Source organism: Labeo rohita, chromosome 17 (assembly GCF_022985175.1).
Source record: "Labeo rohita strain BAU-BD-2019 chromosome 17, IGBB_LRoh.1.0, whole genome shotgun sequence".
NCBI classification, from domain to species: Eukaryota; Metazoa; Chordata; class Actinopteri; order Cypriniformes; family Cyprinidae; genus Labeo; species Labeo rohita.
In genome coordinates, this window is record NC_066885.1 from 2,837,771 (window position 1) to 2,855,265 (window position 17,495).

At 26.4% G+C, this 17,495-nt stretch overlaps 1 protein-coding gene across 2 annotated transcripts in view; it reads right to left on the bottom strand.

The window, feature by feature from the left end:
* Positions 1-16,600, bottom strand: part of LOC127179468 (1-phosphatidylinositol 4,5-bisphosphate phosphodiesterase beta-4) — an 88,038-nt gene extending 71,438 nt beyond the window's left edge. For both annotated transcript variants that reach the window (XM_051133001.1, XM_051133002.1), the window contains exons 1-7: positions 16,572-16,600; positions 13,166-13,254; positions 10,142-10,222; positions 8,655-8,714; positions 8,166-8,309; positions 3,604-3,683; positions 1,764-1,817 (exon numbers count right to left, since the gene is read on the bottom strand). In XM_051133001.1, the coding sequence (XP_050988958.1) occupies positions 1,764-1,817; positions 3,604-3,683; positions 8,166-8,309; positions 8,655-8,714; positions 10,142-10,222; positions 13,166-13,249 (503 nt within the window). In that variant the 5' untranslated portion in view covers positions 13,250-13,254; positions 16,572-16,600. The remainder of the gene's footprint in view (positions 1-1,763; positions 1,818-3,603; positions 3,684-8,165; positions 8,310-8,654; positions 8,715-10,141; positions 10,223-13,165; positions 13,255-16,571) is intronic.
* Between the last annotated feature and the right edge of the window lie 895 nt (positions 16,601-17,495).

A 17,495-nucleotide genomic window follows, 5' to 3' on the forward strand; every position in this document is an offset into this window, starting at 1 on the left:
TTTTTCTCCATATAATGGACTGATATGGTGCCCCAATTTTGAACTTACAAAATGCAGTTTAAATGCGGCTTCAAACGATCCCAAATGCGGTTGTAAACAGGGAAGAAGGGTCTTATCTAGTGTAACGATCAGTTATTTCCATAAAAAAATAGTACAATTTATATACTTTTTAATGTCGAACGCTCGTCTTGTCTTACTCTGCCTGAACTGTTTTTTCGGTTCATGACGGTTAGTGTATGTGGAAAAACTCCCATCTCATGTTCTCCCTCAACTTCAAAATCGTCCTATATCGCTGTTTTACCTTTTTTGTTAAGGGTGTTTGATCTTCTTTGCATGTTCACTTTGCAAAGACTGTGTCGGTACTTCTGCAGTGATGTAGGATGATTTTGAAATGATTTTTGAAGTTGAGAGAAAATACGATTGGAGTTTTTCGACATACCCAAACTGTCTTGAGCCACAATACACAGAGTTCAGGGAGAGAAAGACAAGACGAGCGTTTGAAGTTAAAAAGTATTTAAATTGTATTTTTTTCGTTTGAAACCGCATTTAAACTGCATTTTGGAAGTTCAAAATCAGGGCACCATATCAGTCCATTATATGGAGAAAAATCCTGAACAAGGAGGTGAGTACATTATCTGTAAATCTTTGTTTTGGAAGTGGACTTCTCCTTTAAAGTGAAACAGGTTTTACTTTCACTTCACAGGTTTAACGAGAGCTCCCAGAGCGCTATACTGCATCATTACACAACCAGACTAATGTTAATCTGAAGAGGACAGTATTCCGTTGTTTTTTATGGGCATAGTCTACCCTGTAAAGCGAGTGCAGCGCATTTAACAGACTGCCACCGGACTCCTCCTCTTTATTAACTTCATCATCTGATCCTTCATCTCTGGATGTGAAATAGTCCACTGTCACATTGTTTAGGACACTGATATCACCAAGACTGAGCAGATTGAGACGCAGTGTTTCCACTGCTATTATATTAGGGGGGGCGTCTTGGATGAAAAGGGGGTGAGTACATTATCTGTAAATTGTTGTTCTGGAAGTGGACTTCTCCTTTAACATAAGAGAAAGACGGTCATTTCTGCTTGTTGCAATAAATCACTATTTTTCTTCACTAAACAAGTGAATTTTGCCAAGATGTTTTTAGAGATGATAGAGATGTTATAGAATAATAATTTAATGAAAACCTTATGTTGACAAAAAAAAAAAAAATTGACATTCAACCTATTTTTCTGAATTTCCTGAAAAGGACATCTGATGAGTTTTCCCAGATCGCATCACATATACAGCCGAGGTCAAAAGATTGCACCCCCCTTTCAAAATCATTAAAAACATTAATTATTTTACCAAACTAAGAGGGATCATACAAGATGCACGTTATTGTTTATTTAGTACTGACCTGAATAAGATATTTCACATAAAAGATGTGTACATATAGTCCACATGAGAAAATAATAGCTGAATTTATAAAAAAAAAATTACCCTGTTCAAAAGTTTACATCCCCCTTGATTCTTAATACTGTGTTTTTACCTGAATGATCCATTTTTGTGTATTTGAACCCTTTCCAACAATCCATCTTTTCACACTGAGGACAACTGAGGGACTCATATGCAACTATTACAGAAGGTTCAAACGCTCACTGATGCTTCAGAAGGAAAAAACATGCATTAAGAGCCAGGGGATGAAAACTTTGAACAAAATGAAGATGTGTCTGCCAAATATCAAAACTAGGGTTTATTAATGAAAATGCAGAAAGTACCTTCTGACGGGTATTTTTCCATTTACATTGGTCAAAAATGACAATCGCATCCAACTGCAGAAAAGCAAAAGGACAAACACCGAATATGTCAGCAAAAAAGACACTTTGCATTATTAAACATTCTAGGTTAAGGGGAAAAAAACACTTTTACATCCTAAAGGGGTCATCGGATGCCCATTTTCCACAAGTTGATATGATTCTTTAGGGTCTTAATGAAAAGTCTATAATATACTTTGGTTAAAAATTCTTAATGGTAGTATAAAACAACACCCATTTTACCTTGCTAAAATCAGCTCTGCCAAAATCATCCTGTTCTGGTCGAGGCTACTTTAAATGCAAATGAGCTCTGCTTGCCCGGCCCCTCTCTTCTCTCTGTGGAGTGACGAGCCTGTTTATTTTAGCCGCATTTAGCCACTAAACTTGATAACTAGCACATTATTAGGAAAGGTGATCGCAAAGATTCTTCTGTAAGTGAAGCTGGATCATGATTCGCATGAACATAGACTGATTTATGTAGATCGGGAGGTGCATTCCCTTCCCTTCACAAATGTAATCCACTGCATCTTCAGCGGCTCAGATGTCAGGAGTAAATGACGACCACTACGTTCTTTATTACATCCAGCAACACAACACCTCAATCACTCAATTCTTGTCTAACTTACATCCCTGCTCCGGCATCAAAACATGGAGGTTGGACTGTTACAACTGATCTGAGGTGAAACGCTCATGTCAATCAACTATCGTGGGAGTGGCCTCTGTCGGTGTGACGCAACAACGACAGGCATCTGAGAATGACTCGATTTGAAAAAAGGAATATTATTTTTACAGATTAATTAAAAACCACTGCATGGATTTTTATCGTTATAGGGTAGATTTGTACATACACTACCGTTCAAAAGTTTGGGGTCAGTAAGACTTGTAATAGTCTTTAAAGAAGTCTCTTATGCTCATCAAGGCTGCATTTATTTGATTAAAAATATAGAAAAAAACAGTAATATTGCAAAATGTTTTTACAATATAAAATAATGTTTTTTATTTTAACATACTTTAAAATAGAATTTATTCCTGTGATGAAAAGCTGAATTTTTATCAGCTGTTACTCCAGTCTTAAGTGTCACATGATCCTTCACAAATCATTCTAATATGCGGATTTATTATTAGAATGATCAATGTTGGATAATATCAACAGTTGAGCTGCCAAATATTTTTTGGAACCTGTGATTTTTTTTTTTCAATGTTTATTCAAAATATAAATATTTTATAACAATGTAAATTATTTATTATTAACTTTATTAACTTAATACATCCTTGGTGAATAAAAGTATTAATTTCTTAAAAAAAAAAGAAAAAAAGAAAAGAAACAATAAAAATGTACTGACCCCAAACTTTTGAACGGTAGTGTACACTGCCAACACACATTAATGTTCAAACAACATGTAAAAGTGAACTTAGCATCCGATGACCCCTTTAAATAACATATTTTCTTGTAAGTGTCTAGAAATCATTTGTAATGTCTTGCCTCACAGATTTTGATTATACATGCATTACTGTAAACAAGGATTTTGCTTGTTTTTACAAATTGAGGGATGATAGAAAAGTATTTATCTGTGGTAACTGACAGCACATCAGCAACGCTGCTGATTGAGCTTAACTTTTTTTCGAATATTCATTCCAAGAAAACGTGTTTTTCTGGGTAATTAGCTTGTAGTAGCAATGAGTCAGAAGCACGACTGCCGGATGAATCATTTCCTTGAATACTTCATGAAACATGAAAAGTGGCTTGACAGCGCATTAGCAGGCTGAAACTGCTCCAGTGATTTATAGCTGTGGTGGCACTCACTGTTTTCTCAGGCAGGTCATCGGACACACGTTATTCGCTCGAGAGTTCTGAATCAGTGACCGCAAGCCGTCTGTCCATTGCTGCAAACAAGCACAAGCAAATACGAGAACAAAACTTTAAATGTCAGAGAGTTTCAGTGCTCTTTCTGGCGAACATGATTGAACCAAACCAAAATATAAAACCAAAACAAGCTAATATGCGGATAGCTTTTTGCTTTAGATTTGCGTCACACATTTCCTGGGAATCGAACCCATAACCGTAGAGTTGCATACTATGCTCATTCACATGCTTAATGGAAAACCTCACACAAAAATGAAAATTAGTATAAAATGTCCTTACCCTCAGGCTGGAGAAATGGAGCATTGCATCACTTTTTTACCAATGGATGTGAATGGGTGCCGTCAGAATGAGAGTCCAAACAGCTGATAAAAACATCACAATAATCCACAAGTAATCCACACCACTCCAGTCCATCAGTTCACATCTTGAGAAGACAAAAGCTGTGTGTTTGTAACTTTAAACTGGATAAAATACGAGTCCATAATACATAATAATGCTTCCTCCAGTGAAAAAGTCATTTTGTCTGAATCAGGAGAGAAATCTGCACAGATAAAGCACAGTTTACAAGCCAAAACAGTCCAAAAGAGCTCTAAACAAATACACTACCAGTCAAAAGTTTTTGAACAGTGAGATTTTTAATGTTTTAAAGAAGTCTCTTCTACTAACCAAGCCTGCATTTATTTGATCCAAAGTACAGCAAAAAGAGTAAAATTTTGAAATATTTTTACTATTTAAAATAACTGCTTTCTATCTGAATATATTTTAAAATGTATTTTATTCCTGTGATCAAAGCTGAATTATTAGCATCATTCCTCCAGTCACACGATCCTTCAGTCACATTTATTATTATTATTATTATTATTATTATTATGTTAACATTTTTTTCAAGTTTTTTTGATGAATAGAAAGTTTAGAAGAACAGCATTTACCTGAAACAGAAATCTTTTGTAACATTATAAATGCTGTTATCGTCACTTTTGATCAATTTAAAACATCCTTGCTAAATAAAAGTATCAATTTCTTTCTCAAAAAAAAAAAAAAAAAAAATCATATGTACACACTTCTGCTCAAAAGTTTGGGATCAGTTAAGACTTGTAATGTTTTTTCAAGTAGTCTCTTATGCTGCATTTATTTGATTAAAAATACAGAAAATAACTGTAACATTGCAAAATGTTATTACAATATAAAATCATGTTTTTTTATTTTTTTATTTTAATATACTTTAAAATAATTTATTCCTGTGATGTAGAGGTGAATTTTCATCAGCTGTTACTCCAGTCTTAAGTGTTACATAATCCTTCAAAAACATTCTAATATGCTGATTTATTATTAGAATTATAAGTGTTGGAAAAAGTTGTGCTGCCAAATATTTTTTTGGAACCTGTGATTCTTTTTTTTCAGGATTCTTTGATGAATAACAAGTTAAAAAGAACTGCATTTATTCAAAATATAAATCTTTTCTAATCATGTAAATCTGTGCTATCACTTTTTAGTAATTTAACACATCCTTGGTGAATAAAAGTATTATTTTCTTTAGAAAAATGAAAGAATAAAAACGTACTGACCCCAAACTTCTGAACAGTAGTGTATATTGTTAGAAAACCTTTCTATTTTTAATAAACGCTGTTCTTTTTAATCTTTTGTTGATCAAAGAATCCTGAAAAAAGTATCACAGCTTCCAAAAAAATATTAAGCAGCACAAATGTATTCAACATTGATAATAAATCAGCATATTAGAATGATTTCTGAAGGATCGTGTGACACTGAAGACTGGAGTAACAGCTGATAAAAATTCAGCTTTGAAATCACAGGATTAAATTACATTTAAAAATATATTCAAATAGAAAACAGTTATTTTAAATAGTAAAAATATTTAAAAATTTTACTATTTTTGCTGTACTTTGGATCAAATAAATGCAGGCTTGGTGAACAGAAGAGACTTCTTTAAAAAACATTCAAAATCTTACTGTTCAAAAACTTTTGACTGGTAGTGTACATGGGTGAATTTTGATGTAAGAGACAACAAAAGATGGACTTTTTCACTGGCTGAAGCGTTATTATGGAGTATTATGGAGTATTTTATCAAACACACAGCTGTTGGATTCTCAAGATGTTAACTGATGGACTGGAATGGTGTGGATTACTTGTGATCTTTTTATCAGCTGTTTGAAATCTCATTCTGATGGCACCCATTCACATCCATTGGTGAGCAAGTGATGTAATTCTACATTTCTCCAAATCTGTTCCCATGAAGAAACAAACTCACCCACATCTCTCATCTTGGATGACCTGAGAATGGGGACATTTTCAGCAAATGCTCATTTCTGGTTGAAGTATTTCTCTAACCCTTTAAAATGAAGCACTGGGAACGAACTCATTAAATGATCGAGACCGAAGGGTTGCATGAATGAACGAGTGGACGATGTGCTGTAAACAAATTGCCATTCTGTAAACATGTTTTTCTCATTTTATGAGTGCGCTATTTTTACACAAGATTCCAGGATATAAAGGATGCCACATCTAATGCTCTCCTAATGCAAACACTCTTTCTTCCCGGAAATCTAATAATGAATCAAGCACATGTTTTAGACAAAACACGGGGGCGAGACCAACGGAGGGTCCCGAAGCAGCAGCTGCTTGCTAGTTCAACACAAGTGCACGCATCCCAAGGGTCACGAACGGACCCTCGAGAGGAGCCGATAACATCAGCAGCGCTTTAAGACACGGCAGCGGTGACGGCACAGTGACAGGCGGATGTCAGGAGCTGGAATTAGATGCGAGTTTGATGACCTTCATTCAGCTGAAATCCTTCAGGGAAAGGCTAAATCTTCGGTCAGTTTTTCTATAAATAATCTGGCAGACTTTTTTTTTTATTTATATATTTATTAGTATTATTTATTTACTTTATTTTATTTATATCATATTTATATTTGCTTAAACTACATAGAATATGAATCTAACAATCTATAAAATAAAAATCTGCCAGATTAAATATAGAAACAGAAAGAATCAGACATGCATGCATATATACTGTATACACACACACACACAAACACATATTGCTAATAATAAATATATATGCTTCTTATAGTTAATTATTTATATATAAATTGTTATATGGATATTTTGTTTTACTTTAGATATTTAAATAGATTTATAATTTAGATATTATTTATATAGATTATTTTATTATATATATTATTTTATATTAATTATATTAGATTAGATCATATATAATAAAATCTGTTAAAAAATAGAAAAAATATTTAAATACTTTATTGATATAACAGCTTTTTAGTGCATTTGTAATTACGAATTTGTATGCACTTAAAATTTTATAATATATACAGCATAATAATATATATTTATATCTAAAATGTTATACTAATATTTTGCTATATTTTATATGTATATAAATAAATATATTGTATATTTTTATTTTATTTTATTTCTAAAAAAACTAAAATCTAACAAAATCTTTTAAAAACTAGAAATGTATATATATATACATATATGTATATATATATATATATATATATATATATATATATATATATATGTATATACATAAATAATGCATACACACACATATTTATAATAATAAATTTATACTTTTTATTTACCTTGATATTTTGTTATATTGTAGATATTTAAATAGATTTATTATTTAGATATTATTTATACAGATTATTTTATTATATATAAAATATATTTTTTTAAAAATACATAATAAAGTCTGTTAAAAAAACTAGAAAAAAATATTTTTTAAATATTTTAATGATATAACAGCTTTTTATTATATTTATTATTATAATAAATTATTTCACATTTTTATTTAATATATAAAAAAATCCAATAAATTAACAAAATCTGTTAAAAAGTAGAAAAAAAAAATTTGTTTTTCTATATTTTACATATTTTTTATATGAAAGGAAAAACTTTATACAAGAAAAAAATACACACACACACACACATTTAAAATAAAAATTTATAAACTTTTTATAGATGATTATTTATATATAAAATGTTATATGGATATTTTGTTATATTTTAGATATTTAAATAGATTTATTTATTTATTTATATAGATTTATTAATTTAGATATTGATATATATTATTTTATTAAATGTCAAATAAAATATTTTAAAAACTACATATAATGTTAATGTTTAAAAAACAGAAAAAAAGATTTTAATGATATAACAGCTTTTTATTATTTTACAATTATGCATTTAATTTTTTATATTATGTACAGTATAATATATATTTATATATAAAATGTTATATTGATATTTTGTTATATTTTATTCACATTATTTTCATATCTGAAATGACTGAGGGTCTAGGAAAAACACAAATCTTTTGTGATAAAACACATCAATCTGTGCTAGCACCCAAATGCAGCTGAAAACCTCTAAACATGTTTAACAGATTAATCCAAAATAATTACTCAGCCCATAATCTTTTATTTCTGCACACAGAGAGAGAGTGCAGGCGTTACCTTGGCGGTGCTGCTGTTTTGCGTGACCACGTACATGAAGCTGAGGTTCACCAGGTCTGTGCCGCTGCATATGCATATGATTCTGCCCTCCAGGTTATTCTCACATTTTCCCGCGGCCTCCAACGCTGAGAGGATCTTTGGGTCCTACAGAGAGTTCATGAATACAGAGATCACTGGAAAATCATCATTAGCTCTCAAATCACAGCACAAGCTCATCAAAATATACAGTTCATTAAAGCGCTGTCAGTCTGTTTGAAAAATGAATTAATGAAAAACATTTACCTGATGAATAAAACAAGATATTTAACGCAAAAAAATGAGTGGCACTTCATTTTATTCATGTCAAATTTATTCAATTTCAGGGTTGTTAATAAGACTCCGTTTTTTTTTTCCCTTTAGAATAATGTGCACTGATTAATCATTTACAATAAAACGAGGAAGATGAATTAAGAGAGTAAATAGGGTCTCATGTTGAATTAGTAGTTTTACCTTCGGTACACTGGTATCACGTATGCTGTTGATCAGGGAAAACTCGAAAACCTGACCTTCCTAAGAAAAAAAAAATAAAATTAAATAAAATTAATTACATGAGCAAGGTTTTTACAACATACTAAAAAAATGCCGTTTAAATGTATAAACCTAAGAATATATGAATTTTAATTGCAAAGTATTAAAGCAAAGTATTTTTTTTATTTCAGCTAGCTGCCAAGGCAACATTTCTTTAATTTCCATTTCATCTAACCTAACAAAAATATAAATGTATAAAATAAAATGAATAAATATGAAAAACAAAACAACAAAATTAATAAATCTTTAGCTAATTTTTTCTTTAATGAACACAGAAAATATAAAAAGATAATATACTTTTTTAAATAAAGTAATATATAGTATATGTAGTATTAAAATAAAAATATTACAATTATAAAAAAATATATACAAATATAAACATCAAATCTATATATATATATATATATATATATATATATATATATATATATATAGTTTGTAAATGTTTTATTTTATGTACTGGTATTTTACAATTACAACCATAAAGAAAACAAGAAAAGAAAAAAATATATATGTATATTTTTTCATGTTTTATAATATTTATTATATAATATATAATAATTTTTAATATATTATTTATTTAAATTACATAAATGCAATATAATAAAAAAAAATGAAATTAAATTAGTATCTATTACTATTCATTTACTACTTATATTACTAAAGTATTATTAATTTATTACTAAAACTATTAATTTCTCATACAGTAATTTATACATTTACTGATATAAAATTATAGCATATTCTCCTAAATATATAATATAAAAAATATTACAAATAAAAATAATACAAATACAATTTAATATACAAAAATGAAGTTATATTATCCTAAAATAACATAATATATATCTATATAACTATTATAAATAAGAAACAATAAAAATACAATATAATACATATCAATTAAATTATATATATATATATATATATGTATATATATTAATGTAATTATATATATATATATATATATTATATAAATTATACAGCTGCTAATATATATATATGTTCCTAAAATATATAAATGTTTCTCCTAAATATAATATAAAAATATAAAAAAAATAATAATACAAATACAACTCAATTTTTAGCTATATGCCACAGCAACATTTCTCATTTTCATTTAGTTTAACCTGATATGCTAAAATAACAAAAAAATTAAACAAAAATAAACAATGCCAAAATTTCTCTTTGTAAAATTAATATAACCAATTCCAACAATTAATAAAAACTATTATAATACTATTATAATAATTTCTGAATGTAATAATAAAATGTGATTTACACACCAGCGCAACTAAATGTTTTCCCCCCTTTTCTCTCTCTTATTTTAGGGAAAATATGTTATTTTCACATCACCGGTACATACATTTAAAGCATGGAATATGAATTGGGATACATTACACTCTCACCTTTCCTTCGCTTTTCCACGTCAGGAAGAATCCAAAAGCATCCACTTTGAAAAAACAGTTTGATTCGAAGACAAACGGATCCTGCAAACAACAGAAATAAAGCAGAAATAAACACTGAGCTTCATCTGATGTACTTTGTAAGAACATCACAACTTCATTAAACCATAATGTGCATGTAATTAATATTTTCAGCACTTGTTTTGTAAATGTCTAAAGGATTTCATTACACTATGAATGTTCACTGAGAGACAGGCTATGAGAAACTCCTTATTTGTGTCAATTAGGAAAGCAGAAATAAATTTTCTATTTATCTTCTGCTGAATTAACGCTCCTTGTTGCATCTTGGGAAAAAATAAACAGACTAAAATAAACCACCTTCATAATGTCAACAGAATGAGCATCCCCATCCATTCATGCATTCAAGAGATAATGCCAGAGATATAATGATAACAAACAAATAAAGCTGAAATTCATCTCATATCGATAGAGAGAGAGACCTCCGAGTGCTCTCAGAGCCTCATGGGAAATCTGTACGCCGCTTTAACAACTCAGATCCAGTCTCTGACACGTCGTTCATGAGAATACATCCTTCCAGAAAACTTTTATTCCAAGATAAACTTCTCCAGGCCGAGAGAACGCTCCCAAGGGACGAATGTCTTTGAGAACACAGATGTTCACTGTATCCTCTGCGATTAAAGCCACCGGCGTTCAGCCCACGTTACTTCAAACATATCATAAAACATGGTATATTAACAGCAGCTAAGTTAGTTTTATTTAGTCTAGCTTGAGTAAATCTCACAAACATAAGCACAAGTCCCAGAAAAAAATCTCTTAATTACTGAAATGCATCTAGAACATTTAACATAGTATTTGGACTGTTTTTTCTTTACTTGACGATTGTTTGTGTGTGTATTATTTTTACTAATAAAAAATGAGTAATGAGTTTGTTTGTTTTTTTTCAATCAGCAAAAAATTAAGCCAGTAAAACATATACTACTATAATGATTACCTTTTATTTAAAATAAAAACAATTTTCATTAGAGCAGAAAATATAACAATTAAACTATTTTTGTGCGTTTAATTCTCTAAAAGTTATATTATATTTTTATATTATATTATATTATATTATATCTAAATATATAATGTATTAATTAAAAAAATAAATACAATTTAATATACATATATAAAAATCATATAAATTACTGATATTCTCCTAAAAACAATATAGTATCAAATATTATAAATACAAAATAAATTAAATATAATAAAAACAAAAACTAAATTAATTTATATACAATTAATAATAATTTAATTTACTACTAATATTACTAAATTAATAAATCTACTGATAATACAATTAATTTATACATATTAAATTATACATTTAATGATATTAAATGATATTAAATGATATAATATTCTCCTACATATATAATTTAAAAATAATGTAAAAAAATTTAATATACAAAAATAAGTTATTATATATATATATAAATTATATATACATTACTGATATTCTCCTAAAAAACAATAAAGTATAAATGTATTGCAAATACAAAATAAATTAATTAAAATATAATGAAAACAAAAATTAAATTAATTTATATATAATTAATAATAATTTAATTTATTACTAATATTACTAAATTATTAACTTACTACTAATACTATTAATTTATATACAGTAATTTATAAATTTAATGATACTAAATGATATCATATTCTCCTAAATAAATAAGCTAATAATTTTAAAAATACAATTTAATATACATAAATAAATTATATAAATTATATTTAAATTACTGATATTCTCCTAAAAACAATATAGTATAAAATATTATAAATAGAAAATAAATTAAATAAAATATAATGAAAACTATATTAAATTAATTTATATATAATCAACAGTAATTTAATTTACTACCAGTATTACTAAATTATTATTAACTTACTACTAATACAATTAATTTATATATAACAATTTATACATTTAATGATATCAAATGATATCATATTCTCCTAAATATATAATATAAAAATAATAATAAAAAAAATAAATGTTTAATATACATAGATAAAATCATATAAATTATATATAAAATTACTAATATTCTCCTAAAAACAATAGAATAAAAATATTATAAATACAAAATAAATATAAATATATATATATATATATATATATATATAAAGAAAACAAAAATTAATTTAATTTATATATAATTAATAATAATTCAATTTACTAATAATATTATTCAATTATTATTACTACTAATTTATATATAGTAATTTATACATTTAATGATATCAAAAGATATCATATTCTCCTAAATATATAATACGAAGGTAATTAAAGAAATAACTATAATTTAATGTACATAAATAAAATCATATAAATTATATATAAAATTACATATAAATTACTATTCTCCTAAATTATATATATGTAGTATAAAATATTATAAATACAAAATTATTTAAATTTAAAGATTTATATCATTAATTTACTAATGATATAAATCAATTATTAATTTACTATTAATACTATTCATTTATATACAATAATTTATACATTTAATGATATCAAATATCATATTCTCTTAAATATATATCATATAAATATTTTAAATAAAAAATACAAATACTATTTAATATACATAAAATAAAATTATTATCCTAAAATAACATAAAATATTACAGTAAAAAAAATAAAAATAATAATAATAATAATAATATATATTATCCACAGCTTCTAATACATATTTTCCTAAATATAAAAATATATTTATATGTGTAAAAATATATAATAAAAAAAAAATACATAAATACAATTTAATACATATAAATGATCTAAATATGCAATTACATAAATTAAAGTATACACAGTCACAAACACACACATAAATGATTTATGTGTACTTTGGTAAATCATGTGTACTATGCGTATTTATGATTTACCATAACACACATAAATACATGTTTTCAGTAAACAACACTGTGAATGAATCAGAGAAATATTCATACCTCATCAAATCTGTCAAAATATGCTCCTTCCTGCATGAAATGAGGAACAGGCCGCAGCCAGTTGAACTCATACGGTTTTGCCATTTGACCTGCAGGACGGAAAATAAAACACAAGCATTGAGAGCGAGAGAATGAGTGTGTGAATCTGAGATCAAGCTCAGCGCTTTAATCATCTCAGTCCTGGGAGGTCCATCCAAATCACAGAGCCTGAATCCCAAATGACCATCAAAGGATGTGCATTTTGTTTTTAAAAAATTTCAACATTCACCATTATTGTTATATCTCACCACAGCACTTTTGCACATTCACATATTCTCTAGAAAATGTAAATCTAATTTTGCAATGACACACTTCATCTTTTTGGAGATTTAAATGTTGTTTCATCTTTAGATGTTCCTCAATATAAAGCTCCATGGCATACAAACGCTCTGTCTTCTCCTGAAAAATCCTCTGACATTCACTCATGTTGGTTCTCGGTTAATGAATCACATGTTAAACACAAAAACACAAAGTGCCGCTCATGTCTGCTTGAAAATCAGCTACATAACCAAAGCCACACACTCTAAATCTACCAGAAAAAGGCCATTTTATAAAAGACATTCGTGGAAATACATACAGAAGGAAATCCAGATATATAGTAAAACATGTTTACTGCAGCTCATTATCTAAATGCATTAATGCATAAAATAACCTCTGCATCACAAACAACACAAGAAAGATAAATACACACTGTAAAAAAGTATTTTTCGACGTTGTAAATAAAAACATTTTATTATTTCAGTCTTTAAAATATCATGTTTAATTCATTATTACTTGCCATTTCTTTGTAATTAAAACTATAATTATTATTAAATATATTATTTCAATATTTAATACATTAATATAATTAAATATTAATATATTAAATAGATTATTATAATTAATATTTGTGAAATTATTTTTTGTGTATTATTATTTTTTTATAAAAAAAATGATTTTTTTTTTCTTTCAATCAGCAAAAAATTAAGCTAGTACAACATATACTGCTATGATGATTACTTTTTATTTAAAATAACATTACAGTGGAAAATATTACATTTTTGTGCATTTAATTCTCTAAAAATTATATTATGCTAAATATATAATGTAATTATTAAAAAAACCTACAATTTAACATGCATAAATAAAATCATATAAATTACTGATAAAACAATATAGTATAAAAATATAAAAAATACAAAATAAATTAAATATAATAAAAAACAAAAATGAAATTAATTTATATACAATTAATAACAATTAAATTTACTACTAATATTACTAAATTAATATTAATCTACTACTAATACAATTAATTTATATGTAATTATGTAATAACTTCAGAAAACATATAGACACAATTACAAGAGTATTTTCACTTCATCAAATGTATGTTTTTGCCATTAAAACACTGGATTTTATACTTCAGAATAAAGACCACATGCAGTTTCTGTCAGTTTAACTCATTAAATGAGTGAACTGAACTGCAAAATAAATATTTATGTAAATATTTATTTTAAATAAATAAACACAAATTCAGACTACAGTCACTTATGAAGGCAGCTGTGCAAAGCCAGACTTTGTGAAGGTGGGGCAAGTTGTCACACACATTTTAAAATGTTGTACATTTTCAATAACAATTGTTCACAAAAAAAATGGTTGATATTGAATTATGACAAGTAATTATGACAAATATTATAAATACAAAATAAATTAAATATAATAAAAACAAAACCTAAATTACTTTATATAATAATTTAATTTACTAGTAATATTACTAAATTAATAATAATCTACTGATAATACAATTAATTTATACATATTAATTTATACATTTAATGATATTACATGATATAATATTCTCCTACATATATAATTTAAAAATAATGTAAACAAATAAATACAATTTAATATACAAAAATAATTATATATAAAAATTATATATAAATTACTGATATTCTCCTAAAAAACAATAAAGTATAAAAGTATTGCAAATACAAAATAAATTAAATAAAATATAATGAAAACAAAAATTCAATTAATTTATATATAATTAATAATAATTTAATTTACTACTAATATTGCTAAATTATTAACTTACTACTAATACTATTAATTTATATATAGTAATTTATACATTTAATGATATCATATTCTCCTAAACAAATAATATAAAAATAATTTTAAAAATAAATACAATTTAATATACAAAATAAAATCATATAAATTATATTTAAATTACTGATATTCTCCTAAAAACAATATAGTATAAAATATTATAAATACAAAACAAATTAAGTAAAACATAACAGAAAAAAATAAATCAATTTATATATAATTAAAAATAATTTAATTTACTACTAATATTACTAAATTATTAACTTACTACTAATACTATTAATTTATATATAGTAATTTATACATTTAATGATATCATATTCTCCTAAACAAATAATATAAAAATAATTTTAAAAATAAATACAATTTAATATACAAAATAAAATCATATAAATTATATTTAAATGACTGATATTCTCCTAAAAACAATATAGTATAAAATATTATAAATACAAAACAAATAAAGTAAAACATAACAGAAAAAATTAAATCAATTTATATATAATTTACTACTAATATTACTAAATTATTATTAATTTACTACTAATACTATTCATTTATATACAGTAATTTATACATTTAATATCAAATATCATATCGTCTTAAATATATAACATAAAAAAAATATAATTAAAAAATACAAATACTATTTAATATACATAAAAATAAAATTAAATCTTTGCACATTTAGATTTCACATTTTTAGACTATTTTGTGAATTGTTTTGTTGCATAAATGCTTTACTTACTGGAAATTCAACAGTATGCTGTTTAGTGATAATTTACCCAACATGCCCCAATACTAGGTTTAACGATTTTAATGGCCAATAATGGTGAAAATATTCTAAAGTTTTGTACATATAGAAAAAAGGAGCAACTCTGAGAAATATTCACTGAAGTAAACGTTGTGACAACTAGCCCCGGTGTTCTCTACAGTGGAGTGGGAATATGATGTTTACATGTAAAGCGAGACTTAAAACAATCACTTATAATGTTCTGAATGAACCAGTTTTACATAAAAACGACGAGTGAATATCCAAAATATCCAAAAGAAGAGTGTATAAGTTCTCCAAAACATTCAGTGACTGAATGAGTTTGTTTTAAAGCAGCTGATTGACAGACGGATGTTGTTGTTGAGTTGATTTACTCTTAATAATCCGCATTAATATAAACACACGCGAGTAATCCAGCGGATATTTAACAAATAATGCCTCGCTGTCAAAGTTTACTTCATATTACTGGATAAAAGTTGAGTTTGTGTGTTGACTTACCCGCAGTTGTACTGCTCCGGTCAGATTGATGTTCCCTCTAACGCCTGATGGGAACGTTAAAACAGTTCAGATGAGTAAACAGCGACACCCGCAGGCCTCCGTCGGAATTACAGCGCCATAACCGACCGTTCAAATATTATATTCATATTTTTTTTCTTTATATTCTTAAAATATAATTATTTGTACACTTTATAAAAACTTATAAACAAACTAAAAAAATAAAAATAAAAAAAACATTAGCAATAATTTTCTGTACGGGCCTAAAAGATCACACTGCTGACCTTTTCCAACCTTATGACAGATGAGTATGAACAAGATTTCAGTCTGATTCTAATCTTAACTTGTCCTCCACACAATTTCTTACGTGAATTATGTATCAGAAACTGTAAATATTAAATATGAATTAATGCTAATACTAGCAAACTTCCAGGTCACTGTATTTTGTTGTATTATTTAATGTGTTTTCAAAATGACTGGACATAACAAAACTAAAACAAAACAGAAATGCAAGATTAAAAGTCACAATTAAAATATTTTTTATTATTTACTCATTCAAAAAATGTCGCTGCCACTTCTAATCTCAAAATTTAGATTTTTTCTCATAATTCTAAGCAAAAAAAAAAAAAAAAAAAAAAAACTCAGACTTGAAATATAAACTTTGAATTACGAGATACAAACATAAAAATTTGACTTCTAAGATATAAACTCAAAATTGTGACATATAAACTTAGAATTCCAAGATATAAAGTCACAATTAAAACATTTTCATTCCGTGGTGGAAAAAAAATAGAAAGAAAGGAAGAAAAAAAAAAGATAAAACATTAGCAATAATTTTCTGTACGGGCCTAAAAGATCACACTGCTGACCTTTTCCAACCTTATGACAGATGATTATGAACAAGATTTCAGTCTGATTCTAATCTTC